Source organism: Saimiri boliviensis, chromosome 6 (assembly GCF_048565385.1).
Source record: "Saimiri boliviensis isolate mSaiBol1 chromosome 6, mSaiBol1.pri, whole genome shotgun sequence".
NCBI lineage: Eukaryota > Metazoa > Chordata > Mammalia > Primates > Cebidae > Saimiri > Saimiri boliviensis.
This window is the reverse complement of record NC_133454.1, coordinates 78681904-78706842: the sequence shown is the minus strand read 5'-3', so window position 1 is coordinate 78706842 and position 24939 is coordinate 78681904. Positions and strand designations below refer to the sequence as shown.

The window sequence follows — 24939 nt, the reverse complement described above, 5'->3', positions numbered from 1 at the left end:
CAGTTTTTCCTGAAGTTGTTCCAGGTAGCGATGGTTGCTACCTTCTGCTGAGCCTATGCTACATGGCCAATGTATTATACTATCTGTCTTTTTATTTCTCACAGCAGCCCTGAGAAGTAGAGATACTGGCACAATTTTCTAGATGAAGAACTGAAAGCTCACAATGGTGAAGTAACCAGTCACATAGCTAGTAAGCAGCAGAGCAGGGATTCAAAACTAGTGTCTTAGACTCCAACACCTGTGTTTTTAATAACTGTGTTGTATGTTACTTCCTCCAAGATGGGTCAATGAGGCAGGAGAGGTTGGTTGGCTATGTGGAGAATAATAATCTTTTCTGTTGGTGCAGCCCTAGAGAGTTTACAAGCACAACTGTATATGCAATCTCACTACATCCATTTTACAGATATGGAAACTGATACTTAGAGGTAGGAAGTGACCTACTCAAAGCCATTTGGGCAAACAGGATAAACCACTCAGAGATAACTCTCCTTAAATTAAGCAGTCTGTAGTCTGCAGATACTCATAGTATGTGGGGGAAGGGAGGAGCTGGCCTCACTACACTGAACCATGCTTGAGGGCAGTGATGGTATCAGTCTGTCCAAGGAAGGTCTCAGATAGGTGAGGGGAGCAATAGGTACTGCAGCCACAGACCCAACTGCAGAACACAAATCCTACTACAGCAAAGAGTTCTGAATTCACAAAAAGATTCCCAGTTCCAGCCAGGCCCCATTTATTTTTCAGCAACACTCGATATGGCTAAATTCCAGTTGAACTAGAGAGATTCAGCTTCCTGGTGTTCCCAGGGGGATCCAGCTGTGAAAAGAGCCCCTTTCTTTTGTCAGGACATCCTCAGCCAAAAAGGCTGGAAAGTGAGGATTCCAACTCCCCCCCAGGAGTGTCCACCTGCCTGGCTTCCTTCCCTAGGGGCCCTCACTGTTGGACCTGTCCTGATGCTTTGCCAAGCTCAGAGGCACCTGTCCTAGATAGACAAGGCAAAGCTGTCTTTCACTGTTCCCTGGGTGACTCGCACCTGGAAGAGTGATCAGGCAGGGATCCAGGTGACAGGACAGAAGGGGCCAGGGCAGCCACTGTTGTTCACCGCTGGAAGTGTGCCAGGGGAGTGGAAGGTGAACAGCAATCCCACCTGCCTCCTAAAGACCCTGTCTTCTGTGTGTAGCGGAGAGTAAGGGGTGGGCACACAGGGAGGAATCCAGCCCTGGTGCTTCCTTGAAGTCAAGTGAGCAACCTTCTGGATTTCTTTTCCCACAGTCTGTGTTCTCTGAAACTGGGGCAAGTGTTGAAGGCAGAACAGAGGAAAAGAAACTTCATGAGGTCAAACCCAGTCTCTCCAGGTCTAGGAAGCCCAGCACAGGTTCTGGGGATAGATGCCAGCTCTATCATTTGATTTCTTTGGTATGACCTTAACCTTTTACCATTCTTTTACTAGCATTTATTGAGAGCCCTCTGCATATTAGGGCATCAATGCTAAGCAAAAAAATTGATTCAGTCACCTTCCTGGAGGTTCCAATCAGTGGGGGAGACAAATACTAATCAACAAACCAGTACCTCCCTATCTCCACCCCCACAGAAAGTGAAATCCATGAGACATAACATATAATTAGAGAGACTTCACTCTCTCTGGAAGGTGAGAGAAAGCTTTCCTAAAGAAATGATAGTGGAGCTGAGGTCTGGACGAAGCATAGGAATTTCCTGAAGAGGGTAGGAGGGGCACTACACACAGAAGGAACAGGACAGTCAAAGGCAGGCCATTTGGCAACAGTGACAGAAAGGAACTGGAAGGCCTGAGGCTGAAGTACAGAGTGGATACACAGGGTCTAGGCAGATCATGCAAGAATGTGGGTTTCTCCTAAGAGCAATAGGAAGCCTTCTAAGGTGCTCTTAGCAGGGAAGTGAGACGATCACAGTTGTCGTTTGAGAAAATTCCTCCGGCAGTACAGTGAACAATGGATTGGAATGGAACCAGGGAGCATTCAGGAGGCCAGACAGAAGGTTATCAGGTATTTGCCTGTAAAATGGGGGTAATGAGAATACTATCTTACAAGCTGTTGCCAGGATTCAATGAGACACTGCATTTTAAGTGTTTATTCCAGTACCTGGCACATAGTGAAGGCTCAGTAGGCATCAATATTGTTACTTTTCTCAATGGTTCTTTGCAGAGCGCACATATTTCTTATCCAGGTCTGCTCCTGTGTGATGGGATGGAGAGGGTACTTGTGGTTTCCAGAGTGGAAACGTGGTTTGTATGAAATCACAACGTCAAGACCAGAATCCAGGATGCCTGAAGGCCCGATTAGAATGGCTTAAAAGTATGGATTATTCAGGAAAAAAAACGGGTTCCAATTGCTCCTACTAAGGACGCTGGAGAGATGGTGAAAGATCCTTCAGACGGTAAGCCCTAGCACTGGTTGAAAAAGACAGGTGCTTTTCCGTTGGGAGAGCAGGTATAGGGAACCGCACCTGCTCCCACGGCTCGGGAACACGGGCCAGGTGCCGGGCTGCAGGCCGAGGGTGTCGGGGTAGGAGGTCCCGAAAAGCTCCTCCACACGCCCGCAGCGGCTGCCCCCTCCCCAGTCACGTGACCCAGTGGGTAGGGACCGACTTGAAGTTGGAGAAATCCCGAGCGCTCCCAACTTCGGAGGGAGTCGCCAGTCCTCTGGGCACAGACGGCGGGCGCTGGAGCCCCGTCTGGCGGCGTGGAGGTGCGTTTCTGAGAAGCCGAGCAGCGGCGCGGGCGGCGGGAATCGAGGCATGGCCCGGCTGTCGGTGATCCCCGGGTCTGCCACAGCGTGGACAGGTGAGCAGGGACCCGCGGCCAGCTGCGGAGGTGGCCGGGGCTGCCAGGGCATCGGGCCCCAGAGCCCACGCCCGTCCAGGGGATGCGGGGCCTCTATGCAGGAGCGGGCGGTTGGGGGAAGCGGCCGCGATGGATTCTCGGCCCTCCGGGTCGGTCCTGCCAGCGAAACCCCCTCCTCGCTCTCTTCGCCGCGGGCTGGGAAGCGCCAACCGGAGCAGCGGACGCGGGACGTCCGGGAGCCGCGGGAGGCGTGGACGCTGTGCCAGCCCCGCCCCCCGCGCGCGCACTGGCTGCTCCCCGCGACGTCACGCTCGGCTATAAAAGGCGCGGCGCGCGGCCCTTGCGGCGCTGGAAGAGCTCGAGGCTGAGGCTGCTGGGGAGCTGCGGGTCACCCGGCCGCCGGGCCGCAGGCGCCTCAGTGATGTTTTACTCAGGGCTCCTCACCGAGGGCGGCCGCAAGGAGACCGACATGCGGGAGGCGGCGTCGCTGCGACAGCAGCGCCGGATGAAGCAGGCTGTGCAGTTCATCCACAAGGACTCCGCGGACCTGCTGCCCCTGGACGGCCTGAAGAAGCTGGGCTCGTCCAAGGACACGGTGAGCTCCCCGCCGCCGCTCTGGCCCCGGCCCCGGCCCCGGCGGCTTCGCGCCCGCGATCTCCCGAGGCCCTGCCGCTGCGGCTTTCACTGAGTCACAGCCCGGCCGGCCGCTGTCCCTGGCTGGCTCTCGCTGGGTCTCGGATTCCTCCCCTTCCAGCACCGCTGCTGCGGTCTCGGTGGGGATTCCGTCGTGGCTTTTCTAGCGCTCCCCTCGGCTGTGCCTTCTCCCTGGGTGTCTCTCTCCTCTCCAGTAGAAGGAAGAGACCCTGCCCTGCTCTGCCCTTCTGCTCTTCCCTTCTGCCCTCGGGTCTTCTTTCTCTCCCCTTATTCTTTATACCGAATTTTGTTCATGGGGCTTGTGCCTCGCACGCTGGGTGGCTGGTCCTGTGACCAAGACAGAGGTGATTCCTAATGGCTGTGTGAGGAGAGACGGAAGCGGAAAGGGTTTGGGTTTTTTTGGTTTTTTTTTTTTTTTTTTTGGTTTCTGTTTTTGACAGTTGCCAGATCCAGAGGAGTTTGTTGAGTCCATTGTCCCCCTAGGCAAAATCTATTTCTCTAGTTTTGGTCCTGTCTGCCTTTGATCTTCCATACTGAGTGGGGAGAGAGAAAAGGGGTCGAATGTGAAGGTTTCCTGAACCCCCAACATCTCTTCATCATTCTCTTCTCTTCCAGCCCCACCCCCAAGGAGTGGGTAGAGGGAGGAAGCCAGGCTGCTCCATCTCACCGATCACCTAATGTGTGTATTTGGAGCTGGGATGGGTGCAGTGTTTTGGTTTTTTTGTTTTTGGTTTTTCCCCTCTAATACGGCTGTTCTTGGCATTAAGTAGAAGCAGCCCAGGACAGGGGTCAAAGATGGTACTGTCTTCTTTCTATAGAATGGGATGGATGGCTAAGGGTTACCGATATAAAGAACTGTATCTTGTCATCCCTCAGCCACTGTCGTGGTCCTGGGCCAAGTTTATGTTTAGCTTTATAGTTTTATCTGGAGTTTTCTTGTAGTTTGATTGTTTTCTTGAATTTCACAATCACTTTATGCATTTGTGTGGTAATGTATAAAACACTAATTAAATGTCTTTAACAAATGAAATGGGTGCTCTGCCTAATTTTCCTAGTATTTTTATGTTAAGCTTTTGAAATGTTTAATTTTGGATGTGGTTGTTGGCCCTAGTTCACGAAATTGCCTTTCCTGGCGCCAGGAGGGCAGAGCTTCTGCATCCTTTTTAAAAAAATTTTTTTTTTAATTTAACAACTCTAATAACACACAGGTACCAATATCATCTTTCTCCTCCCTGCTGCCATTAGTTACTTCTTTGCAGGGTTTGTCTACTTCAGTTATCTTTCTCTGTTTTTTTAAAAGTTGTGTGTGTGTGTGTGTGTGTGTGTGTGTGTGTGTGTTGCACAAGCCAAAGGATAGTTTATCTGATTTATGCTAACCCAGAGTGATGAGTGATTGAAATGTGCTCCTGCGAAAGAGATAACTCTCTTTCTCTCTTCCTTCACTTTAAAGCAATCTAGATTCATTTAACAAATCAGGTTCAAGAAGTATTCTTTCCTTCAGGCCCAGTAATCCTATCCTATTTCCTAGAATGCTCAGCAATCAATAAAGTCAATAAAGAAGGAAGTATTAAATTAAGAGAAGAATTAAAATATGGAGTTTTTTTAATGCTGGAATTTGGTTGTCCCAGGTTGTCAAGGTGTTTCCTGGTTCTGAGAACTACCTGAGCTTCTTTCCACCTAGGATTTCTTATACTACTTCATGCTGTGTAAGAATTCCATCCAATTTTCCGACTCCAGTCTGTCTCAGTCGAGTCATGAAGGGCTGATAGCATAGAGCACAGGCAGCAGGCTGCAAAAAGGAAGGAGCCTCAAGAAGTAGGATATTGCCATAAATATGACACACACACACACACACACACACACACGCCAGTTGACTGTGAGGCGCTGAATCATGCGTCACACTTTCTGTACCCCATCGTCGTGGAGTTGATTTCCCTCTCACTGTTTTCACACCTATGATGTGCAAGTGATTGCACAGAACAGCCAGGTTACAGAAACCAAGGCAGACTGAGGTAGGGCTAGGAGAGCCGCAAGCGCTGGAGTGAGGCAGCATGCTTAAACTCTCTGACCTGTTGTTGAAGCCTCAGTACAATCTTAGAAGTGATCTTAGAAGTACATTTCTTTTTCTTTTTTCTTTTTTTAATATTTAAATTAACTTCAAAAACTCATTTTCTAAGAAGTACATTCTTATAGTTTTACTTTACAAATACATCTGGGATAGATCAGTGTTGACTCCATTTTCTCTCACTGCAAGGGAAATTTGGAGGATAGGAAAATTAATTGAATAGTTCTTAGTTCAAGTAGTTTATAGTATAATCTTGACATAAGGGGTCCAAGAAAAGGAATGGGATAGCACCAGAGGGAGATAAGGCAAAGAGAGGAAAAATTAGTTGTAACTAACTGTTGGGTTTGTGAAGATGGTAGATTGTTTTTCCTCATACTAGCAACCTATATTTGAATTATACTGCTGGGATTTCTGAATTATCTACCTCTTAATATGCTGTTTCTGTAATATTCACTGCTTGATACCAGCTTGCCAGCCCTTTTAGGATTGGCAGAAGGCAGCCATAGGCAATCAAAGGGGGTCATGTTCTCTTGGCCCCGGGAAAGTACCTTTGCCTATTCCTGTGTGTATGGAGTTTGTTGATACAAAGTCCTCTGTGGAAATTATATTTTTGTCTGGCTCTTTTTCTTTTATCCTTTTATCTTGTGTTGTTGATTATGTATTAGATTAAGAACTAAAACCAGAGATATGAGTAATATTATATTTGATTTTTTTTTTTAAGAGACAAAGTCTCACTCTATTGCCCAGACTGGAATGCAGCTGCAGTCACGGCTCGCTGCAGCCTCAACCTCCCATGCTCAAGAGATCCTCCCACCTCAGTCTTCTGAGTAGTTAGGATTATAGGCATATTCCACAACACCAGGCTATCTTTTGTATTTTTTGTAGAGATGGGATTTTGCTATGTTGCCTAGGGTGGTCTTGAACTCCTGGGCTCAAGAGATCTGCCTACCTTAGCCTTCCAAACTTCTGAGATTACAAACATGAGCTACAACACTCCGCCCTGATTTTTTTTTAACATCTCCATTCTTGGAATTTTGCCTATTGTAATTTACCTTGTTTTAGCTACCAGGTTCACAAAGGTTTTTCTCATTGTGCTAAAGGCTTTTTAATGTTTAAAAACACTCATGTTATATGATAATATTCTGTCTTTCCTAAATGATATTATTACTTACCTGTATGCATTAGACCATATTCTTACTTGTCTGTCAATAGAGAGTTTTTCTTTCCTGTATATGATTGCTTCTGGTTATAGCTAAATGCTTTTTCAAAACTGACTAGAATTAGGAATGAGACTGGGGGAAAGATGGTAGAACACAGTGAAGCAAACTTACCATAAAATACCTGAACAGAATCTATTAGAGCAGGCCTGTGTGGTGTGCCCTATAGATTAACCATCCATAGCGCACCACACGTCATGTGCTAGAGAATTTCGGAAGCTTAGAAGAGGAGCATGAAATATCAGTATAACACCAAGATCTGGCACAAACTGAAAATTTGCAGAGTCGTGATTGCATTCTAGTAACAACAAACATTATTTGAATACTTGCTGTGTTCATGACACAGTCTAGAGGCTAGGACCACAAACAGGAAGATAGAAAAGTTTCTCATTATAAGGAGGTTAGGGGACAGGCCAGGACAGATCAGTTAATTTATTACACAAGTGTTTATTGAGTACCTGTTACACATAGCATGCAGTAATTTAGGCTTTGGAGATATAATAGTGAACCAAAACAGAGTTTCTGCCTTGATGGAACTTGGATTCTTGTGAAAGGAGGAGGCAGAAAGTAAAATTAAGTAAATATGTATCAGGTAATAATAATAAATATTTTCTATGGAGAAAACAAATCAGGATAAGGGGAATAGGGAAGGCAGTGGCTGGGGTGGGGTGGAGCCTTGCTATTTTGTACAGGGTTGTCTCGGAAGGCCTATCTGATAAGATTACATTTGAAGAAATACTGAAGGAAATTAAGGAACAAAGTGTCTCAGGGAAGAAGGAACAGCAAGTGCAAAGGACTGAGGCATCACTGTGCTTGATATAACTGAAGAACTGTAAGAGGACCACTGTAGCTAGAGCAAAATGAGCAAGGAGGAGGATGGTAGAAGATCATATCAGAGATGTAGTGGGAGGCCATTGCGCAGGCATTTGGGTTTTATTTATTTCCTGCTCTTCTCAGCTCATACCTACACATTTGGGCTTTAACCTGGGACTGGAAACCAGTGGAGTATTTTGAGCAGAGGGGTGACATGATATGACTTATTTTATAAAAAGACTAATCAGGCTAATATGTGGGGTACAATGTAGAAGGGCAAGAGTAGATGAAGCAGGAAGACTGATTAGGAAGCTATTTGACGGTAATCCAAGTGAGAGATGATGGTACTTCAGAGCAGAGTGATAAGCTATGAAGGAGACAAGAAAGGATAAGGTTCTGAGTACATGTTGAAGGCAAAGCTGACGAACGTAATTGATGGTTTGGATTAAGAGTGAAAGAGTAATCAAAGAAGTTCATGAGGTTTTTAACCTAGCCATTGGAAGAACAGAGTTATCACTTATTGAAATGGATAAGACTTGTTGGGGGGCAGCAGGTTGAGGATGGAGAATAAGAATCAAGAGTTTGGTTTTTGAACAAGTTTAGGGTCCCAATTAGTTACTTAAATGTATATGCTGAATAGACAATTCTAGAAGATAAGTAACACCACCAGAAAGCCTATGCTAGTTGCCAAGATGTAATAGTTAAATGTGCTAGAGGAGTCCAGTGGAAGGAGTGATTACTCTATCCTGATGTGATGATGAGGATGGAGGCCAGCATCTAATTACAGCTTTACCATTCCTTTTAAGCCAGCTGGCTGTGAGATGGTATGGAGAGAAGGCTGCCTCTAGAGTATGCTTTGTAGGACCTCAGAGTAAGAAGAATTTAACAGGTTATCTGGTCTATCCTTGCCCATTTATGTGAATCCTTTCTAACAAAATGCAGCCTTCATGAGCAGTTGAGAAACTACTATCTCAGACTAATTCACAAAACAGATAACAATGTGGGGTAGGTTGTTCGTTGGGTCATGAGCAAAGGCAAAGAAATAGAACACGGAAGGCCTGGGGCAGTGTAACAATCTGCCTTATGTTTTTGAGCAACTGCAAACCAAAGAACAATCTTTGTTTCCGTGGGGTAGAATGGGTCACATGTTACATATTTTCAGCTAGTAAGCAAAGAGGAGGTACAGATATTGGTGACCTTTTGGATTTCCAAGGTCAGAGAGAGAGACATGTATACTGGGCTTGACTCGGGAGTCTATGTTTATCTATAGACTGTATGAGGACTAAAATGGAGTAGGATTATTTCAGGCCCTTTTAGGGGAAAAAGAAAAAGTGAATGGTATTCTTGTTCTAACTAAGCTCTAGTTGTATTTCTATTGCTAGCTAGTGACCTTGGATTTCTCTCTTGGGAATAAATGCTACAAAGAAAGCAGACCCTTGTCATTTCCCGTTTTCTAGTCTGGTTCATTCTGTGGACCACAGAAATCCATTAGTTTCTTTCTGTCTGGGTAACTTGGGTAAAGGGATTGAGAAAGTGGCATTAAAGTTCTTGCTCAAGTTATTATTCTATGGTATCCTGCACTATAGTCTGATTCCTCTCACCTCTCTTTTCTTCAGACTCTATAGTTTGGTTAGAAGAGATGTTTAAGTAGCGTGGGTGACAGACTGAAGAACTGTAAGCTATTTTCACTCATAATACAGCACTTCCCATAGTGTTCATTTCCTTTAGAAACCCTTGATGGTGATGGAGGCAGAACATTTGAACTTGCCTGGTTAGAGTTTAGATGCCTCTAGCAGTCACATTTCAGGAAGAGTAGAGAAGCAAGGACTGCTTAAGTTAGTAGCTGCCTTGTTAAGGTTTAGCATAAAGCAGAATCCATGTCAGAAAGATAACTTAAAAATTATGTCTAAATGGCCACCAGGGTACCTGCAGTACCAATCTAGCAAGTTAGTATTGTACATTCTTTTTTCGAGATAGGATCTCACTCTGTCACCCAGGCTGAAGTACAGTGGTGTGATCGTAGCTCACTGAAGCCTTGAACTCTGGGTTCAAGTGATCCTCCCACCTCAGCTCCCGAGTAGCTGAGTCTACAGGCATGTGCCATCATGCCCAGCTAATTTTTAAGTTTTTAAAAATTTTAATTTTTTTTTTTTTGTAGAGACATAGTTTCACTATGTTGCCAGGTTTGTCTCAAACTCCTGGCCTCAAGCAGTCCTGCCTCAGACTCCCAAAGTCCTGGATTACAGGCATGAGCCAGTGTACCTGGCCAGTACTGTGTATCTTAAAAGATAGTCTGGACAGCCCTTGGAAAGCCAATATGTCAGTAAACAAATGAGAACCACTTAAGCACATTTATTAAACAGTCAGAGAGTAGGGATAGAACAAGTAGTACAAACTATTTAATATTTAAGTATTGAAGGGATTCTGAAAGAAAGAATTCAATGATACTAATCAAGAAAGACTTTTTGGCTGGGCGCAGTGGCCCACACCTGTAATTTCAGCACTTTGGGAGGCTGAGGCAGGTGGATCACCTCAGGTCAGGAATTTGAGACTAGCCTGACTAACATGGTGAAACCCCATCTCTACTAAAAATACAAAAATTAGCCAAGTGTGGTGGTGTGTACCTGTAGTCCCAGCTACTTGGGAGGCCGAGGCAAGAGAGTTGCTTGAACCTGAGAGTCAGAGATTTCAGTGAGCCAGAATTGCAGCACTGCATCCCAGCCTGGGAGACAGAGCTAGACTCCATCTCGGGTGGGAAATAAAAAGCCTTTTTGAAGAAAGAAAGGGTAGAGATTTCTGTCAGTACTGTGTTAAGAGCTGAGGATATAGCTGAGATCAAGACAGTCAAGGTCCTTGCCCTTGTGCAGTTAACATGTGAGTAGGGCAGGGGCGAAATTAGTAAACAAATAAATAAGTAAAATATTTTTGTATTTATAATTACTATGAAAGAAATAGATATGGTGGTAACTAAAGAGGTGACCTACCTACTTTAAGTTGTATGGTCAGATAAGGTATTTCTGAGGAAGTAACATTTGAACAGAAACCTGGAAGATAAGAGGGACCTAACTATTAGAAATGTTTTGGGAAGAACATTTCAGGCACAGGGGACAATCAGTGCAAAGGCATTGGAACAGAGTCTTGCTCTGTTCCCCAGGCTGGAGAGCAGTGGTGCGATCTAGGCTCACTGTAACCTCTGCCTTCCAGGTTCAAGCAGTTGTCCTGCCTCAGCCTCCCCAGTAGCTGGGATTAAAGGCACACACCACCACACCCAGCCAATTTTTGTATGTTTTTTTAGTAGAGATGGGGTTTCACCATGTTGACCTGGCTGGTCTTGAACACTTGACCTCAAGAGATCCTCCCGCCTCAGCCTTCCAAAGTGCTGGGATTACAGGTGTGAGCCACCGTGCTTGGCCTTTGTTTTTTTTATCTTATATATATCAGTGATACTTAAATATTTTACATTGAGCATATGTTTGAACCGTTTTTGGTTACTAAAGAACAAGTAAAGGTATAGTCAGCAGGGCCAAATGCACTAGAAAAGTCTAGTAAAATTAAAGCTGAAAATGTTTACTGGATTTGGAAATCAGAGATCATTATTGGTATGTGATCAAAAGTGATCTCAGTGAAGAAAATATAGGATATCAGGAAACAGATGTCATGGTTTAGGCTTTTTAAAAAAAGACTATTCCAGATAAGGAGGGTGATTAAAGGAGGCTATAGAGTCAAGGAAGCAGGAGCTGATGTTTTGCAGAGGAGTTTTCTTCCCAATATTTACAAACTTTTAGTATGTTTATACCTTGTTGAAGAAGAATCAAGCAGAAAGTAAGGAAAATATGGAAGAGGGAAGACTTCAAGCAGAATGATTTTAGAACTTCCCTCGTTTGTCTCATCTGTCCACTAAAGATTAAGCTCCTTTGCAAGATTAAGAACAGATAAAGTGTTTAGCAAGACCAATGTAGGAAGACATCCCCAAACTTTAGGTAAGAGGGCTTTGTTTAGATGGCCTTCAAAACCCCTTCCAATCTTCACTTCTACAAGTCCAGTTATATCTGAGTTGGTTCTCGTAAGCATGAATGTAACAGAAACAAACAGCTGCTTTAGTATGGCTTGAGCCAAGAATCCAATCTTATTGGTAAGACAGATTAGAATGAAGCATTTTTGTTTCTTTTGAGAAGCAAAGCGTTCTCCCAGTGTTGCATCACAAAATCTGAGAGAGTTAGCACTTCCTCTAGCTCCTTGTGAAGTTAAGAAGCTCTCATTTTCTTTATAAGTGCCTCTCCCTCCACTTTTCCCAAAGATACCAATTTAGAATGTGCTTTGCCAAGAATCAGTGTATTTTGGGAATCCATTTCTTCATCTCGCTAGGGTTACAATGAGTCATGGCTGTGACTCCATTTTTCCTTTGGAATCTATAAGGTAGCAGATACTGAAGACCTTCAATGCTACCCCCTCCCCCTTGAAAGGTTCTAGGTTCTGGGCTTCTAAGAGTGACTTCCCTCCCTGTAGAATCAGAGTGTCATCTGGTACATGTTAGATAGAAACTTGGGTTGAAACACTCTCCTTTGAGGGATTTTAAATGCTATTGTAACCAGGGCATAAATGTTTGTGTATTCAAATTTCTCCAGTTATAGGATTTCAAGAGATATCTTAAACTTTCTGGAGGCCACTTTGAATAGGAACAGTAGAGCATGACTATATCTTCCCTAGGAACTCTCCTAAGCTCTATCAAAGTGCAGACTGAAACTCAGACTTCTCATTATGCTTCTTAACATTAGGTATCCTGGCATACATATAAGATCTAATTAAGTCCCTGGCTTCTTGGTCAGTGTCTTCCCCTTCCTTACCCCTACTTTTTGGGCAATTGAAGGGAAATGACAAGATAGGGCATGAGAAACCAGTGTTTCGAGGTCCAGGGGATGCCAGCAACAATGATTCCTGTGTGTTCTGTCAGGTTGCAAAGTGTGTCTGCTGAGAGGCTTGCTCAGCAAGTGTGAATTCCTGTCTTTTCACCCTATCCACCCATGGGTGAATCAGCCCACAGGAGAACCAACCACTAAGGCATCTGCAGACTGCATCTGAAAGATAAGACTGTAAGATAGTGAGACTTGACATAGAAGTAGGCAGAACTTCTGAATACCTGTGCTAGCTAAGTTTCTTCAGCCTATGAAAATGAGCTGCCCTTTCTATAAGGCACTAATTTACTGTCACCTGGGAAGATACAGAGATGACTTATTCTAGACTAAGACCTCTTTTCCGTTGAAATGTTCTTGTAAGGGGAAGAAAGGCAGCAGAGCTAGGTTAGTCCAAATCACAAGGGCCCTCAGTTCTCTTAAGCCCTAAAATACTTATCAGCCCTGTCTACATTTCCCAGTGTCCTGTCTTGCATTTTCATTCATTCAGGGTGGCCTCCTGCAAATTGGTTTATAATACCTGCTCTGACAATACCAGTGAAGTCCTCACTTGAAGGAAGTATAATAAGAAGCAAAGGTAGAGCTCAGTTATGGGAGGCTCCTTCATTATTTTCATGGTGTTTGAGGGACAATGGGAAAGAGGGATATGGCGTGTCACTAAGAAGTCTCTGCTTTCTATTCCTCAAGCAACCTCATAATATTCTGCAGAGGCGCCTCATGGAAACCAACCTGTCTAAGCTCCGAAGCAGCCGTGTCCCTTGGGCCTCTAAGACGAACAAACTCAATCAAGCTAAGTCTGAGGGGCTAAAGAAGTCTGAGGAGGATGACATGATTTTGGTTTCTTGCCAGGTAATGTTCTGAGAACAGCTTTTCCAGGTTTTTCTGGAAAGTATGATGTGGGGCCCTCTCCTCCTGACTTTAAAGAGTGAGTCTCAGCTGAGTGTGGTAGCTCACGCCTATAATCCCAGCACTTTGGGAGGCTAAGGCAGGTGGATCACAAGGTCAAGAGATCGAGACCATCCTGGTCAACATGGTGAAACCCCATCTCTACTAAAAATACAAAAAAAAATTAGCTGGGCATGGTGGTGCATGCCTGTAGTCCCAGCTACTCAGGAGGCTGAGACAGGAGAATTGCTTGAACCCAGGAGGCAGAGGTTGCAGTGAGCGGAGATTACACCATTGCACTCCAGCCTGGGTAACAACAGTGAAACTCCGTCTCAAAAAAAAAAAAAAAAAAAAGAGTATGAGTCTCACGTAATTCATAAATAAGTTTTAAAAGGGGCACTCCATGCAACAGTGGAAGTGTATGCAACTTTTATATGTACCTGCATCTTTATGGGAAGAAGGAACAAAGCTTTCATCAGATTTACAAACGAGTATGTGATTAAAAAAAAGAGAGAGAGAGATTAAGAGATATTTGATACATAGCATGAAACACCTAGAGTTTTTTTGGGATCTTCCGTCAGCCCTGGATTCAGCAGGAACAAGAGCCAGTCAAAGGCAGACTTAGCAGTGGGTAAAGATGAGACACTACAACCCATAATGGGGAGGATGCTCTCCAACCCTGCCTTTCATATGACATCTGCTGCTTGCTGTCTGCATCTCCCTTCCCTTTCACTTCTCTGGCTTTTGCTAAACAGTACATTTCCTCCCCCACAGTGTGCTGGAAAGGATGTGAAAGCCTTGGTTGACACAGGCTGTCTATATAATCTCATCTCTTCAGCCTGTGTGGATAGATTGGGGTAAGTAGCCACTTGTGCTGTGTGGAACTTACATGTGAGTGTACTTCTTTGATTCTATTTTATGGTTAGAGATGGTAAGGGTCTCCACAGCAGCTCGAAGAGAAGTATGCAGAGCTCAGATCTCAGTTGGAACCAGAGTCCTTAGTAGAGGGGAGGAGTGGTGGGTTATCAGGCAAGTGGGAGAAATCAGTGAGCAGGGAAACCTTCAGCTTTCTGTTAACTCCCACCTATTAAGTTTTGAGCAAAGACCTCTGAACTTGAATGAGAGAGCCTGAGACCTCTGGCTCATTGTGTGCCTTGCCCTGATCCACTAGACAGCAAATTGAAAGGAGCTGTCCTGTTGGTGTACTCCATCCAGATGTGGAAAAGTAGGGATGTGGTTGGCCTTAGCTTACTCAGAGTCTTTCTGGAGGAGGCACTGCCTGTCCCCAAGAAACATGCATCAAAACTGAGAATAGGACTGCTGTTGCTGCTGGGCCTGGGCCATCATAAAGATGATTAGCCAGTAGTTACTTTTTTTTTGTTTCATGAGGCGGAGTCTCACTCTGTTGCCCAGGCTGGAGTGTAGTCTCAGTTCACTGCAACCTCCACCTCCTGGGCTCAAGTGATCCTCCTGCCTCAGCCTCCTGAATAACTGGGACTACAGGTGTGTACCACCATGCCTGGCTAATTTTTTGTATTTTTTTGTAGAGAGGGGTTTTGCCATGTTGCCCAGGATGGTCTTGAACTCCTGGGCTCAAGCAATCTGCTCACTTCAGCCTCCCAAAGTGCTAGGATTACAGGCATGAGCCACTGGGCCCAGCCTTGAGCTTTTTTATGTGGTGAAGAGATGAAGTATAGTGCAACATGTTGGTTCCAGAAAGACTAATAATGTCCTGGTGCATAATTAGGCAGCAGACTGCCATGATTCCAGAGGAATTAATAACCATCTGTAAAACTGCAATTATTTTTCTTTTGGATGGGCCATAGCACCAAAAGAGAAGAAATAGAGGAAAGCCGAAGTATTGGCACAGAAAGTCCATAATTAAGTATTTATCCACCAACCCATAATAGCTCGGGTGCTTGCTATTCCAATCAGGTTATGTTAACTATGTGAAACCTTGGTACGGTTTGTTTCCTTCTTCCCCTGTACAGACAAGTTAAATTAACAAGGGCTTTCTCCATGATATTCCTTGCTGATAGGAATATCAATGCACTTACCAAATAAGTACTTGCCCCCACAAACATTATAGTCTAAGACAGACTGATGAAACAGAATGAAATAGAATGGACAAAGAGAAAATTAGACATTGAACAAAGACCTTCTAAAATTAGCATGAATCTGACTTCTCTGGTATCTGTTACTCACAGATGGGTAAAAGGACATGTTAACTCATTTGCCTCACACAATGGTAGGGGCATTAGGGTACAGAATAGGATTCTCTGAATGTGTTAGTTCCCCTCTCTTCACCAGTATACATAAGTGATGTAAAGTTTTTGAGAACGGGAGATGAGATTTTAGTGTTTTTATTATCCCCCTGGCATGTTTAGGACAAAGTGCTGAAAGTACAAACGTAGGATGGCTAGCACTTTTCAGTAAATTAGTCCAGGAGATCCCTGGAGAATTGCAATTGTAGGTCAGAAGGTAGGCTTTGCCAGATTCTACAGGAATCTCTGTCAAGGGGATTTTTTTATCTTCCTCTATGGTGCAGACTCAAGGAACATGTCAAATCCCACAAGCATGAAGGAGAAAAGCTTTCTCTACCCCGGCATCTCAAAGTTGTGGGCCAGATTGAGCACCTAGTGATTACACTGGGCTCCCTCCGTCTGGACTGCCCAGCAGCTGTGGTCGGTAAGCAGAACTGAGGGCTGGACCTACGGACCCTAACATAAACCCTCTCCCTACTCCCAACAAAACCTCATGAGATCTCATGCCTGTAAATATTGACTCTTTCAAAATGGTTCCCATTTTCCTATACTATAAACCTTATCCCAATTTTTGCTCTCCAAAGTACTAGATGGGTCCTGAGCTACATTCGAGATATGTTGAGAATGAATCAGTAAAACCAATGTGGAGGTCAGATTAAAAAAAATTCAAGGAGCAAGAGGCCGGGTGCGGTGGCTCAAGCCTGTAATCCCAGCACTTTGGGAGGCCAAGGCAGGTGGATCACCTGAGGTCGGGAATTTGAGACCAGCCTGACCAATATGGAGAAACCCTGTCTTTACTAAAAATACAAAATTAGCCGGGTGTGGTGGCACATGCCTGTAATCCCAGCTACTCTGGAGGCTGAGGCAGGAGATTTACTTAAACCTGGGAGGCGGAGGTTGCGGTGAGCCAAGATCGCACCATTGCACTCCAGCCTGAGCAAAAAGAGAGCAAAACTCTGTCTCAAAAAAAAAAGAAAAAGCAAAAAAGCAAGAAAACACATTTTTATGTGCAGGTGAAAATGTCCCCTGAGAGCTTTCCATGAACTATTTAGAGACAGAGGGCAACTTACTCCTTTGCGTAAATCCCTTGATAATTTCCCACCACCTTCTACACCTCTCATATATTTTATTCTTGGCTACTCTAAGTTCTTGGTTTTTGTCTAAAGGCCTTTGTCCTTTAGAGTAAAAAGGACCTGGGTTTGAATCTTGGCTCTATTGCCTCTTAACTTTAGTATATTACTTAATACAACAGATGCTCAATATATGTTTATTGGATGTTACTGGATGGATGGATGGATAGATGGATGGAACCTAATAGTGATTAGGCTGACTTCTAAGCAAGCATGGAAATGGCTGAATCTTAATCATCTTTTTGTTCTTATAAGATGACAATGAGAAAAACTTGTCCCTTGGTCTGCAGACTCTCCGATCTCTGAAGGTAAGATTGACTCCACTTACCCCTCGATACTTCCTCTCTGAGGCAGGTATCCTCTTACATGGGAACTCATAGTGGTATCACTGGCAAGTTACCAATGATTCTCCTGTTTTTAGTGTATCATAAACTTGGATAAGCACCGGCTGGTCATGGGGAAGACAGACAAGGAAGAAATCCCTTTTATGGAGACAGTCTCTTTGAATGAAGACAAGTGAGTACCCAAATGGGTCAGATCAAGTCACATCCATTTGTCATGAGCTAGGGTGGGTGGTAGTGGTTCTCAGACAGGATATGGGGTTGTATCCTGTCTTTGGCTTTCAATCATACTACAAATCCACCCTTCCCCACACTCAAAGTTCACCATCCCACAAAACTCTGTAGCGCACATATCAGAATGAGCAATGGTGATGCCACACAGAGTGGTAAGGAAATGAGTAGCTTTTAAACTAACATTTTGCTTGTCTTCAGCTTAACTTTTTTGAATTTGGCATTATTTCTTCTGATACTTATTTCTCATTTCAGCACTTCAGAAGCATAACTACAGCCTGCAGCATGTCTGTACATGTGCATACACACTGAGTTGACAGATTGAGAAAACTGGGTTTGAACCAAATGCAGTAGCAAATTGCTGTGGACCAAGTCCTTCCATCTAATAGAAGCTCCAGGGGCTCCTTCCCATTCAGACCTCTCTAGACTATAGTCTATGCTTAGAGATCTTGTCTGGTTATAGCCATTGTTTTTTACTCCTTGATCACTTAATTTATAGACCTTTGTTGACACTGCCAGTCTCACTTGTGGCCTATTTCTCTGCTTCTTCCAGGAATTTGCTTTCATTAGTCAAGTATAGGGGCTGCCAGGTTCTGTGTCTCCATAGGTGTATTTGCTTCTTTTCCTATAGCTAAGTGTATAATAAACAAGAACTTGACCCTAACCTCTTTTCAGCTGTTTCAAACAGGTGCCAGGATACCTATGTCTTGGAATTAGAGTTTCTTCAAATTCATTCATTGATTTCTCAAGTATGGATTATGTGAAAGAGCCCAGGGAGGTCATCTATTATAGTTTAACTCTTTTATTTAAAGGTCCAGTGAGGCAAGTGAATTGTCAAAGTTCATATATTAGGTCAGTGACTCAAGGGACCTAGAACACAGACCTGATTTCCAAGCCAAGACTCCCATGCTGCCTCGTTTGTGTTCAAGCCTTAACAGGAGGGCAAAGAGGTGAAAGTGTTTTTAAAAAAAGTGGGGTGGGGGGCAGAACAGGGGAGGAATATCCTCTGGAGATGGATACTAGGATGATTTTGGTAGCTCTCCCTCCTGTATGCCAAGCCCACTAAAAGTTCCTTGTCCCAAACTGTCACACTGAGGCACTCATCTTGGGGCCTAAAAACTGAGAGTACAAAGATGAATGAAATGGTTTCTCACTGGGAACCTCTTGGAGGAAAGGAGGAACCACAGATAGAGGAATATTAATCTTTCTCTGAGTTGGAATTGAAGGCTTAAGCAAATCAGAGTGTCATTGTCAGATGTTGATTACTCCCAAGATCTGGTCAGCATTCCTGCCCATCCTGTTATGTTTCTGCCAAGGACTTAAGTAGCTGGAAACCAGGAGTAGAGAAAGGAGGTTTAAAAAAAGAGAGAGCAAAACCAGAATAGAAGGGAATAGACTGAGTAAAATAAGTTGTTGGAGAGGCCTACCTAGATAAATCTTTCTGGGAGGTAGGGAATGAAACTTTCAGGCAGGGAATTGAGATCTTCAGTTCTGTCCTGGTAAAGGAAAGAGGCAGAGCAGGAGCCAGCAGTGTTAAGGACAACTTTTTATAACTGCCCAGTATTTCCTGACCCTTCTCAGAGGTTGAGGAGAATATAGGTTTTTTTTGAAGTTTTTGGTTGGGGTGTCACGTTAGGCACACAGGTATCTGTAATGAAATCTCCCCTTCAGTTTGGTCATAGAAGTATTTGGACAAGTCAGAAAAATAGCTATCTGTGGGCAACCCTTTAAGATATTCCCAAGTCTACCCTGTGTCATAGCAGTAGTTCTCAGAGTGTTTGTTTAATGGATCCCACTTTGAACTTTTCCAAGTACCACCAACTAACTTGTCTGGTGTTCAGCAATTGCCCCTACCAAACAACCCTTTGGAACTCTGAATGATTTAGGCCTCACAGAACCTCCCTAAAGACTAGGAACTTGGGGCCAGGTGTGGTGGCTAATACCTGTAATCCCTGTACTTTGGAGGCCGAGGTGGGTGGATCATCCACGATCAAGAGTTTGAGACCATCCTGGCCAACACGGCGAAACCCTGTCTCTACTAGAAAAAAATATGAAAAATTAGTTGGGTGTGTTGGCAGGCGCCTGTAATCCCAGCTACATGGGAGGCTGAGGCAGGAGAATTGCTTGAACCCAGGTGGCGGAGGTTGCAGTGAGTCAAGATCATGCCACTGCACTCCAGCCTGGGTGACAGAGCAAGACTCTGTCTCAAGGGAAAAATAAAAAAAAGGAACTTGGTGACAATCATTTGAACAACTAGGCAGCCGCACTGCAGTCAGTTGTCATGGGGGCATTCCCTGGCCCCCTTCCTATCAGCCTCTATCTAAGGAAGCTAGATAGAAAGCTAAGCACAGCCACAGTTGAGAGGCTACATCTGAAGCTCAGCAGGGGTGACCCAGGGGTTACCAGCCTTCAGCACTCCCTCTAGCAATACCCCCTTCTCTTACCTAAGGGTGATTTGCACCTTTCCACTGAGGCTTCTCCATCCTCCTTCCCTACCTTTCATGGCAATATTGTGGCCTGCCTCTTATCCTGGTACTAAGTTAAAGTAAAGTTCACCCTTTTCTTCCCTACTTGAAAGTTCCACTCTGAGCCTTAACTCTTGGCCACAGTGAGGCATGTTGAAGGTTCCTTCTGGTTTATTCTTATTTGCATTCCCCATGGACCATGTAAGGCCAGGAACTCTCAAGTTCTGGAAAGATACGACTGCTTCTGGAACTTTGCGTTTACGGTTATATGGTATCAGGGATGATTACATGACTTTTAGTGATCCTTCTGGCCTCTGAAGATCAGTCAATAATTTTCTAGTTTTGGAATTGAAATGGTTGGGGTGAACTCGGTTTAGGATATAATCTCACTTAATACAGTCAAAACATTTGAATTTTCTAACCAAATAATTATGTTTTAAACCCCAGCCTTGATAGAGGCTCTAAAAAATGTCTTGAGACAGTTATGGGAAGTCTTCAGCTTCATTCACCTTTGAATGCTACCAAGTTGATTACTCTCCTAGCCCACATCTCCTTGATGTGTATGAGGAAGCACTGGGTTTAATTATGGGGGTGGCCTGGCAAGGTAAGAAGGTGAGGTCAGTTTTTCCCAGAGTACTAAAAATTCTGGTACCTTAGATTGAGGGTATGGGAGAAAAGCTGTCTACCCAGGTCATAGTTCTGAAAATAGGCAGTAGCATGAAGTACCAAACCTATCTAATACTTTATTAGATGTCCATCTCAAATACAGGGAGTTTGAAAATACTGTTTTTATCATTTGGTATTTCCATGCCTGGACTCATTTGGGAAAATAATGTTTTTTGACTGTTTTCTATTTTCTTGCCCTGCACAGACCCTGCCTGGTACAGTTTTCTATTTCTTAGCTCAAAGTGTCTATAGAATGGGTTGCCTGGTATGTCATCTGCCCTTACTCGTGTGTAATAGGAATGTATTTCCAGGCTGGGGACATGGAGGAGACGAACTGGATTCCTCCCTCCTTCTGTTGCCAGGCCTCTCTGCATTGGCACTTTATCTTTTCAGTGTTTCTGGCTGTGTTGGGTTTATTTGTGAGACCGATGTAACAATAAAATGAAATCTTCCCCTCTGTGTGCTTGTCTGACAAAGTTTTTGTGTCAGGGCCCCAGTCTGGAAGGTGGGGGAGACCAGGTACATTCTGATTGCATCAGTGTTTTTCTCTTAGGGTTTTCTGTTCCTCCATTGTTACTGGCCCTTCAGGTGTCTCTTATTGACGGTATGTCATTGGGCAAGTTAGTGAACTTCACTGAACTTGGTTTTGTAATCTATAAAACAGAAGTAATAATAGTGCTTACCCCACAGTATCAAATGAGAAAATCCATATAGAGTGGTTGGCATATGGTAGTCACTCAGAGCTTCATATATGGGAACAATCTTTTATGGTGGGTCAGTCAGTAGTGTTTGAGAGAACACTTCTAGAAAAGGAAATATAGCTAGACACAGTGGCTCACATCTGTATTCCCAGCATTCTGGAAGGCTATGGCTGGAGGATTACTTGAGCCCAGGAGTTCAAGACCAGCCTGGACCACACAGTGAGATCTCTTCTCTAAATTTTTTTTAATTAGTCAGGAGTGGTGGCATGCAACTGTAGTGCTAGCTACTCAAGAGACTGAGGCAGGAGAATCACGAACCCGGTAGGTCTAGGCTGCAGTGAGCTGTGATTGAGCCACTGTACTCCAGCCTGCAGAACAGAGTGAGACCCTGTCTCAAAAACAAACAAACAAACAAACAAAAAAAGGAAATATTTATTTAGTTCAAACAAATGGAAGAGGTTTGAGAAGGGAAAGGGTTGAATGAACCTTAATATATAAAGTCATTGTCTAAATGGCATCCCAAATAAATGTATTTTAAAGATGATAGAAACTTACCTTTTAAGTATTGATGTTTTTAATATGACTTAAACAGCATGGTTAAATAGTCAACAAGCAACATGCTTTCATTATGACAATGGTTATCACCATCTAGAATTATGGTTTTACTACTACTCAGAAGATACTGCCATTCTACCTCAAAAGATTTTGTTTTGTTTTTGCCAATTTATTCTAATGATAAAAAACATCAAGTATTTCACCTATTAGGTCCTTAAGCAATGAGTGACAGAATCAATATTCATAAGTACCTCAGAAGAATAAAACCAGCAAATTAAGTTTTACCCAGAGTTAAGAATATTGTTACCTTCATTTAAAAATATTTATTGCACTTGTGTAGTGGGGGAGAACTTGGATTAACAGAAGTTCATGTTAAAATGATACTGATGTTTTAGTTGATTACACATTGTATGCTGAAATATTAAGGACTAGGACTCTTTGTATAGGAGATATCATTTGCAAGACAGGGACATGTATACAGTTTGTGGCATATCCAGAAAAGCACAATGGTAGTATGATTACTGTCTTCAGAGTTGTCACTGGAAAGTGTTTTTTTTCTGGTACCAAAGGCAAGCATTTCTTTTTTCTTTTTCTTTTTCTTTTCTTTTCTTTTCTTTCTTTTTTTTTTTTTTTTGAGACGGAGTTTCACTCTTGTTACCCAGGCTCGAGTGCAATGGCACGATCTTGGCACACCCCAACCTCCGCCTCCTGAGTTCAGGCAGTTCTCCTGCCTCAGCCTCCCGAGTAGCTGGGATTATAGGCACGCGCCACCATGCCAAGCTAATTTTTTGTATTTTTAGTAGAGATGGGGTTTCACCATGTTGACCGGGATGGTCTCGATCTCTTGACCTCGTGATCCACCCGCCTCGGCCTCCCAAAGTGCTGGGATTACAGGCTTGAGCCACCGTGCCCGGCCTTCTTTTTTTTTTTTTTTTTTTTTGAGATGGAGTCTCGCTCTGTTGCCAGGCTGGAGTGCAATGGCATGATCTCGGCTCACTGCAACCTCAGTCTCATGGATTCCAGATTCAAGCAATTCTCCTGCCTCAGCTTCCCAAGTAGCTGGGACTACAGGTGCGCACCACTACGCCTAATTAATTTTTGTCTTTTTAGTAGAGATGGGGTTTCACCATGTTGGCCAGGATGGTCTCGATCTCTCGACCTTGTGATCCGCCCGCCTCAGCCTCCCAAAGTGCTGGGATTATATATGTGAGCCACCATGCCCAGCTGAAGGCAAGCATTTCTAATAAGTGGAGGTAGCAGAGAGGTATATCCTGACTCAACTGGAGGAAAGCATTTACTATATACCAAGGACGATGCTATCCCCTGCAAAGAAGGTGGTATTGTTCAGTTTTACAGAAGAGAAAACTAAGGCTTAGAATAGTATCAATAAACAATGATTGAGCACAATTATTATTTTAATAGTATCTTCATGACATTTAGTATTAAGCACATCCCAGCACTTTGGGAGCCCAAGGTGGGAGGATCACTTAAAGCCAGAGTTCGAGACCAGCTTGGGAAACATAATGAGATCCTATCTCTACAAAAAATTTTAAAATTAGCTGGGCACAGTGGTGTGTGCCTGTAGTCTCTGCTACTCCAGAGACTGAGGCGGGGGGAGCCTTGAGCCCAGGAGTTCAGAGGCTGCAGTGAGCTATGATCACACCACTGCACCCCAGCCTTGGCATAATTTCTAATGCCAAATTCTTCAATTCTAGGACATCTTTATTAAAATGGCATATCAAATGTAGCTTCTTGTTGATTAATGCATTATGAGCTTGTTTGAAGAGTTCCAGGCTGCTGTTCTCAAGAAGCAGAGACAAACTAGTCTTCGTGTTATTGCTTAGACTCTTCTGTCAGCTGTTGCTTCAAACTTCTATTATCAGTGCATCCTGAGCTATAGTACAGTGCTGTCTCATTTCATACTCACCTGTCTGGCCACTGACCTACTGAAGGTTATTTCTCACGTGGTGTCAAGCACATGGACATTGTGACAACTGTTTTCTCAGAGACCTTTTTATTAAAGGGTTGTGGTATGTTTTTGTTTTTTTCTTTTTTCTTTTTTTGAGATAAGCATATGGACATTGTGACAACTGTTTTCTCAGGGAACGTCTTATTAAAGGATTGTGGCATGTTCTTTTTTGTCTTTTTTTTTTTTTCTCACTCTGCCACCCAGACAGGAGTGCAGTAGTGTGATCTCAGCTCACTGCACCTCCACCTCCTGGGTTCAACTGATTCTCCTGCCTCAACCACCCAAGTAACTGGGATTACAGGTGCCCCACTACCACACCTGTAGAGACAGGGTTTCACCATGTTGGCCAGGCTGACCTGGAACTCCTTACCTCAAGTGATCTACCTGCCTCAGCTTCCCAAAGTGCTGAGATTACAGATGTGAGCCACCACCTGGCTGGTATGTTCTGACTCAAGCCACCAGGTGCCTGACCAGAATGGACAAAAAGGTAGGTCTTCACCTGCTTTTAGATGGTGACTTGTTCAAAAGTTCTAGCAACCTGATGGCCATAGGCCTTATTCTTTCTTTCCATCATCTTTTTTACACTCTTTCCTGGACCTATGCCTCTTCTGACAAATTCCAGCCACCATAATAATCAGAGAGGGACCTCAATCCTGGTGTTGCTTTTACTTTAGCCAGAGTAACCTCCCAATTTATAATTAATACAGAAAATCAAACTCTCCAGGGAACCCAGATAACCATGTTGACATACACTAACACTGCCATTTGCCTTAAACAAGAGAATTGGTTTGGGAAGAGGGAGTATGGTTATTCTAGTAGAGGTACTTGTGTGCCAAGGGATAGATTGGGGGGCAGAGGAAATAGGGACATAGAATCTTCTGTACTCTAAGCCTACATAAGAGGAATTTAACTGCTTTCATCAGTTAGCAAACTAATGGAGGGGTTCTGTTATGAAATGCTGGACTCCTTGAATACACTGAATAACCTTGTGCTTGAGGTGGGTGCTATAGTGATAAGTGATTTTCATCTTGCTTGTTCTGGAAATAGGTAAGGACATGAGAATTTGAATGGTGCTGGAGCTGACCATAATGAGGAGGCAATTATCCTGTTTTATAAGTCCTACAGAAACTGAGCTCATAAGCTTCTCAGTGGTATGTAGGAACAATTGGGGAATTGAAAGTAGATAGACAGATATAGATAGATCGATTTTGAAGATGGAGTCTTGCTCTGTCTCCCAGGCTGGAGTGCAGTGGCACAA

The 24939-nt window shown here is 43.8% G+C and overlaps 2 protein-coding genes across 9 annotated transcripts in view; both read left to right on the top strand.

Moving 5' to 3' along the window:
* Nucleotides 1–2328, top strand: part of SCUBE2 (signal peptide, CUB domain and EGF like domain containing 2) — an 84914-nt gene extending 82586 nt beyond the window's left edge. For all 7 annotated transcript variants that reach the window (XM_074401070.1, XM_074401071.1, XM_074401068.1 and 4 more), the window contains one exon: nt 2200–2328. In XM_074401070.1, coding sequence (XP_074257171.1) covers nt 2200–2325 — 126 coding nt within the window. In that variant the 3' untranslated portion in view covers nt 2326–2328. The remainder of the gene's footprint in view (nt 1–2199) is intronic.
* A 406-nt stretch (nt 2329–2734) lies between these two features.
* Nucleotides 2735–20915, top strand: NRIP3 (nuclear receptor interacting protein 3). Of its 2 annotated transcripts, XM_039470812.2 has the most exons (8): nt 2735–2815; nt 3250–3410; nt 13162–13323; nt 14134–14216; nt 15908–16047; nt 17009–17061; nt 17175–17269; nt 17581–20915. In XM_039470812.2, exons 1-8 carry the CDS (start codon nt 2770–2772, stop codon nt 17594–17596), a joined length of 756 nt encoding a protein of 251 aa, XP_039326746.1. In that variant the 5' UTR covers nt 2735–2769; the 3' UTR covers nt 17597–20915. The 2 variants fall into 2 exon arrangements, with proteins under 2 accessions (XP_039326746.1, XP_039326745.1); XM_039470811.2 differs by lacking the exon at nt 2735–2815 and having other exon boundaries at nt 2822–3410.
* Nucleotides 20916–24939: the final 4024 nt, after the last annotated feature.

Excerpts from the sequence above, each read along its gene's own strand:
- NRIP3 (XM_039470811.2), top strand. The coding sequence starts at position 2,898 with ATGCGGGGCCTCTATGCAGGAGCGGGCGGTTGGGGGAAGCGGCCGCGA. Across the intron at positions 3,411-13,161 it reads TGGGCTCGTCCAAGGACACG|CAACCTCATAATATTCTGCA; the intron begins GTGAGCTCCCCG and ends CTATTCCTCAAG. Across the intron at positions 16,048-17,008 it reads CTGCCCAGCAGCTGTGGTCG|ATGACAATGAGAAAAACTTG; the intron begins GTAAGCAGAACT and ends TGTTCTTATAAG.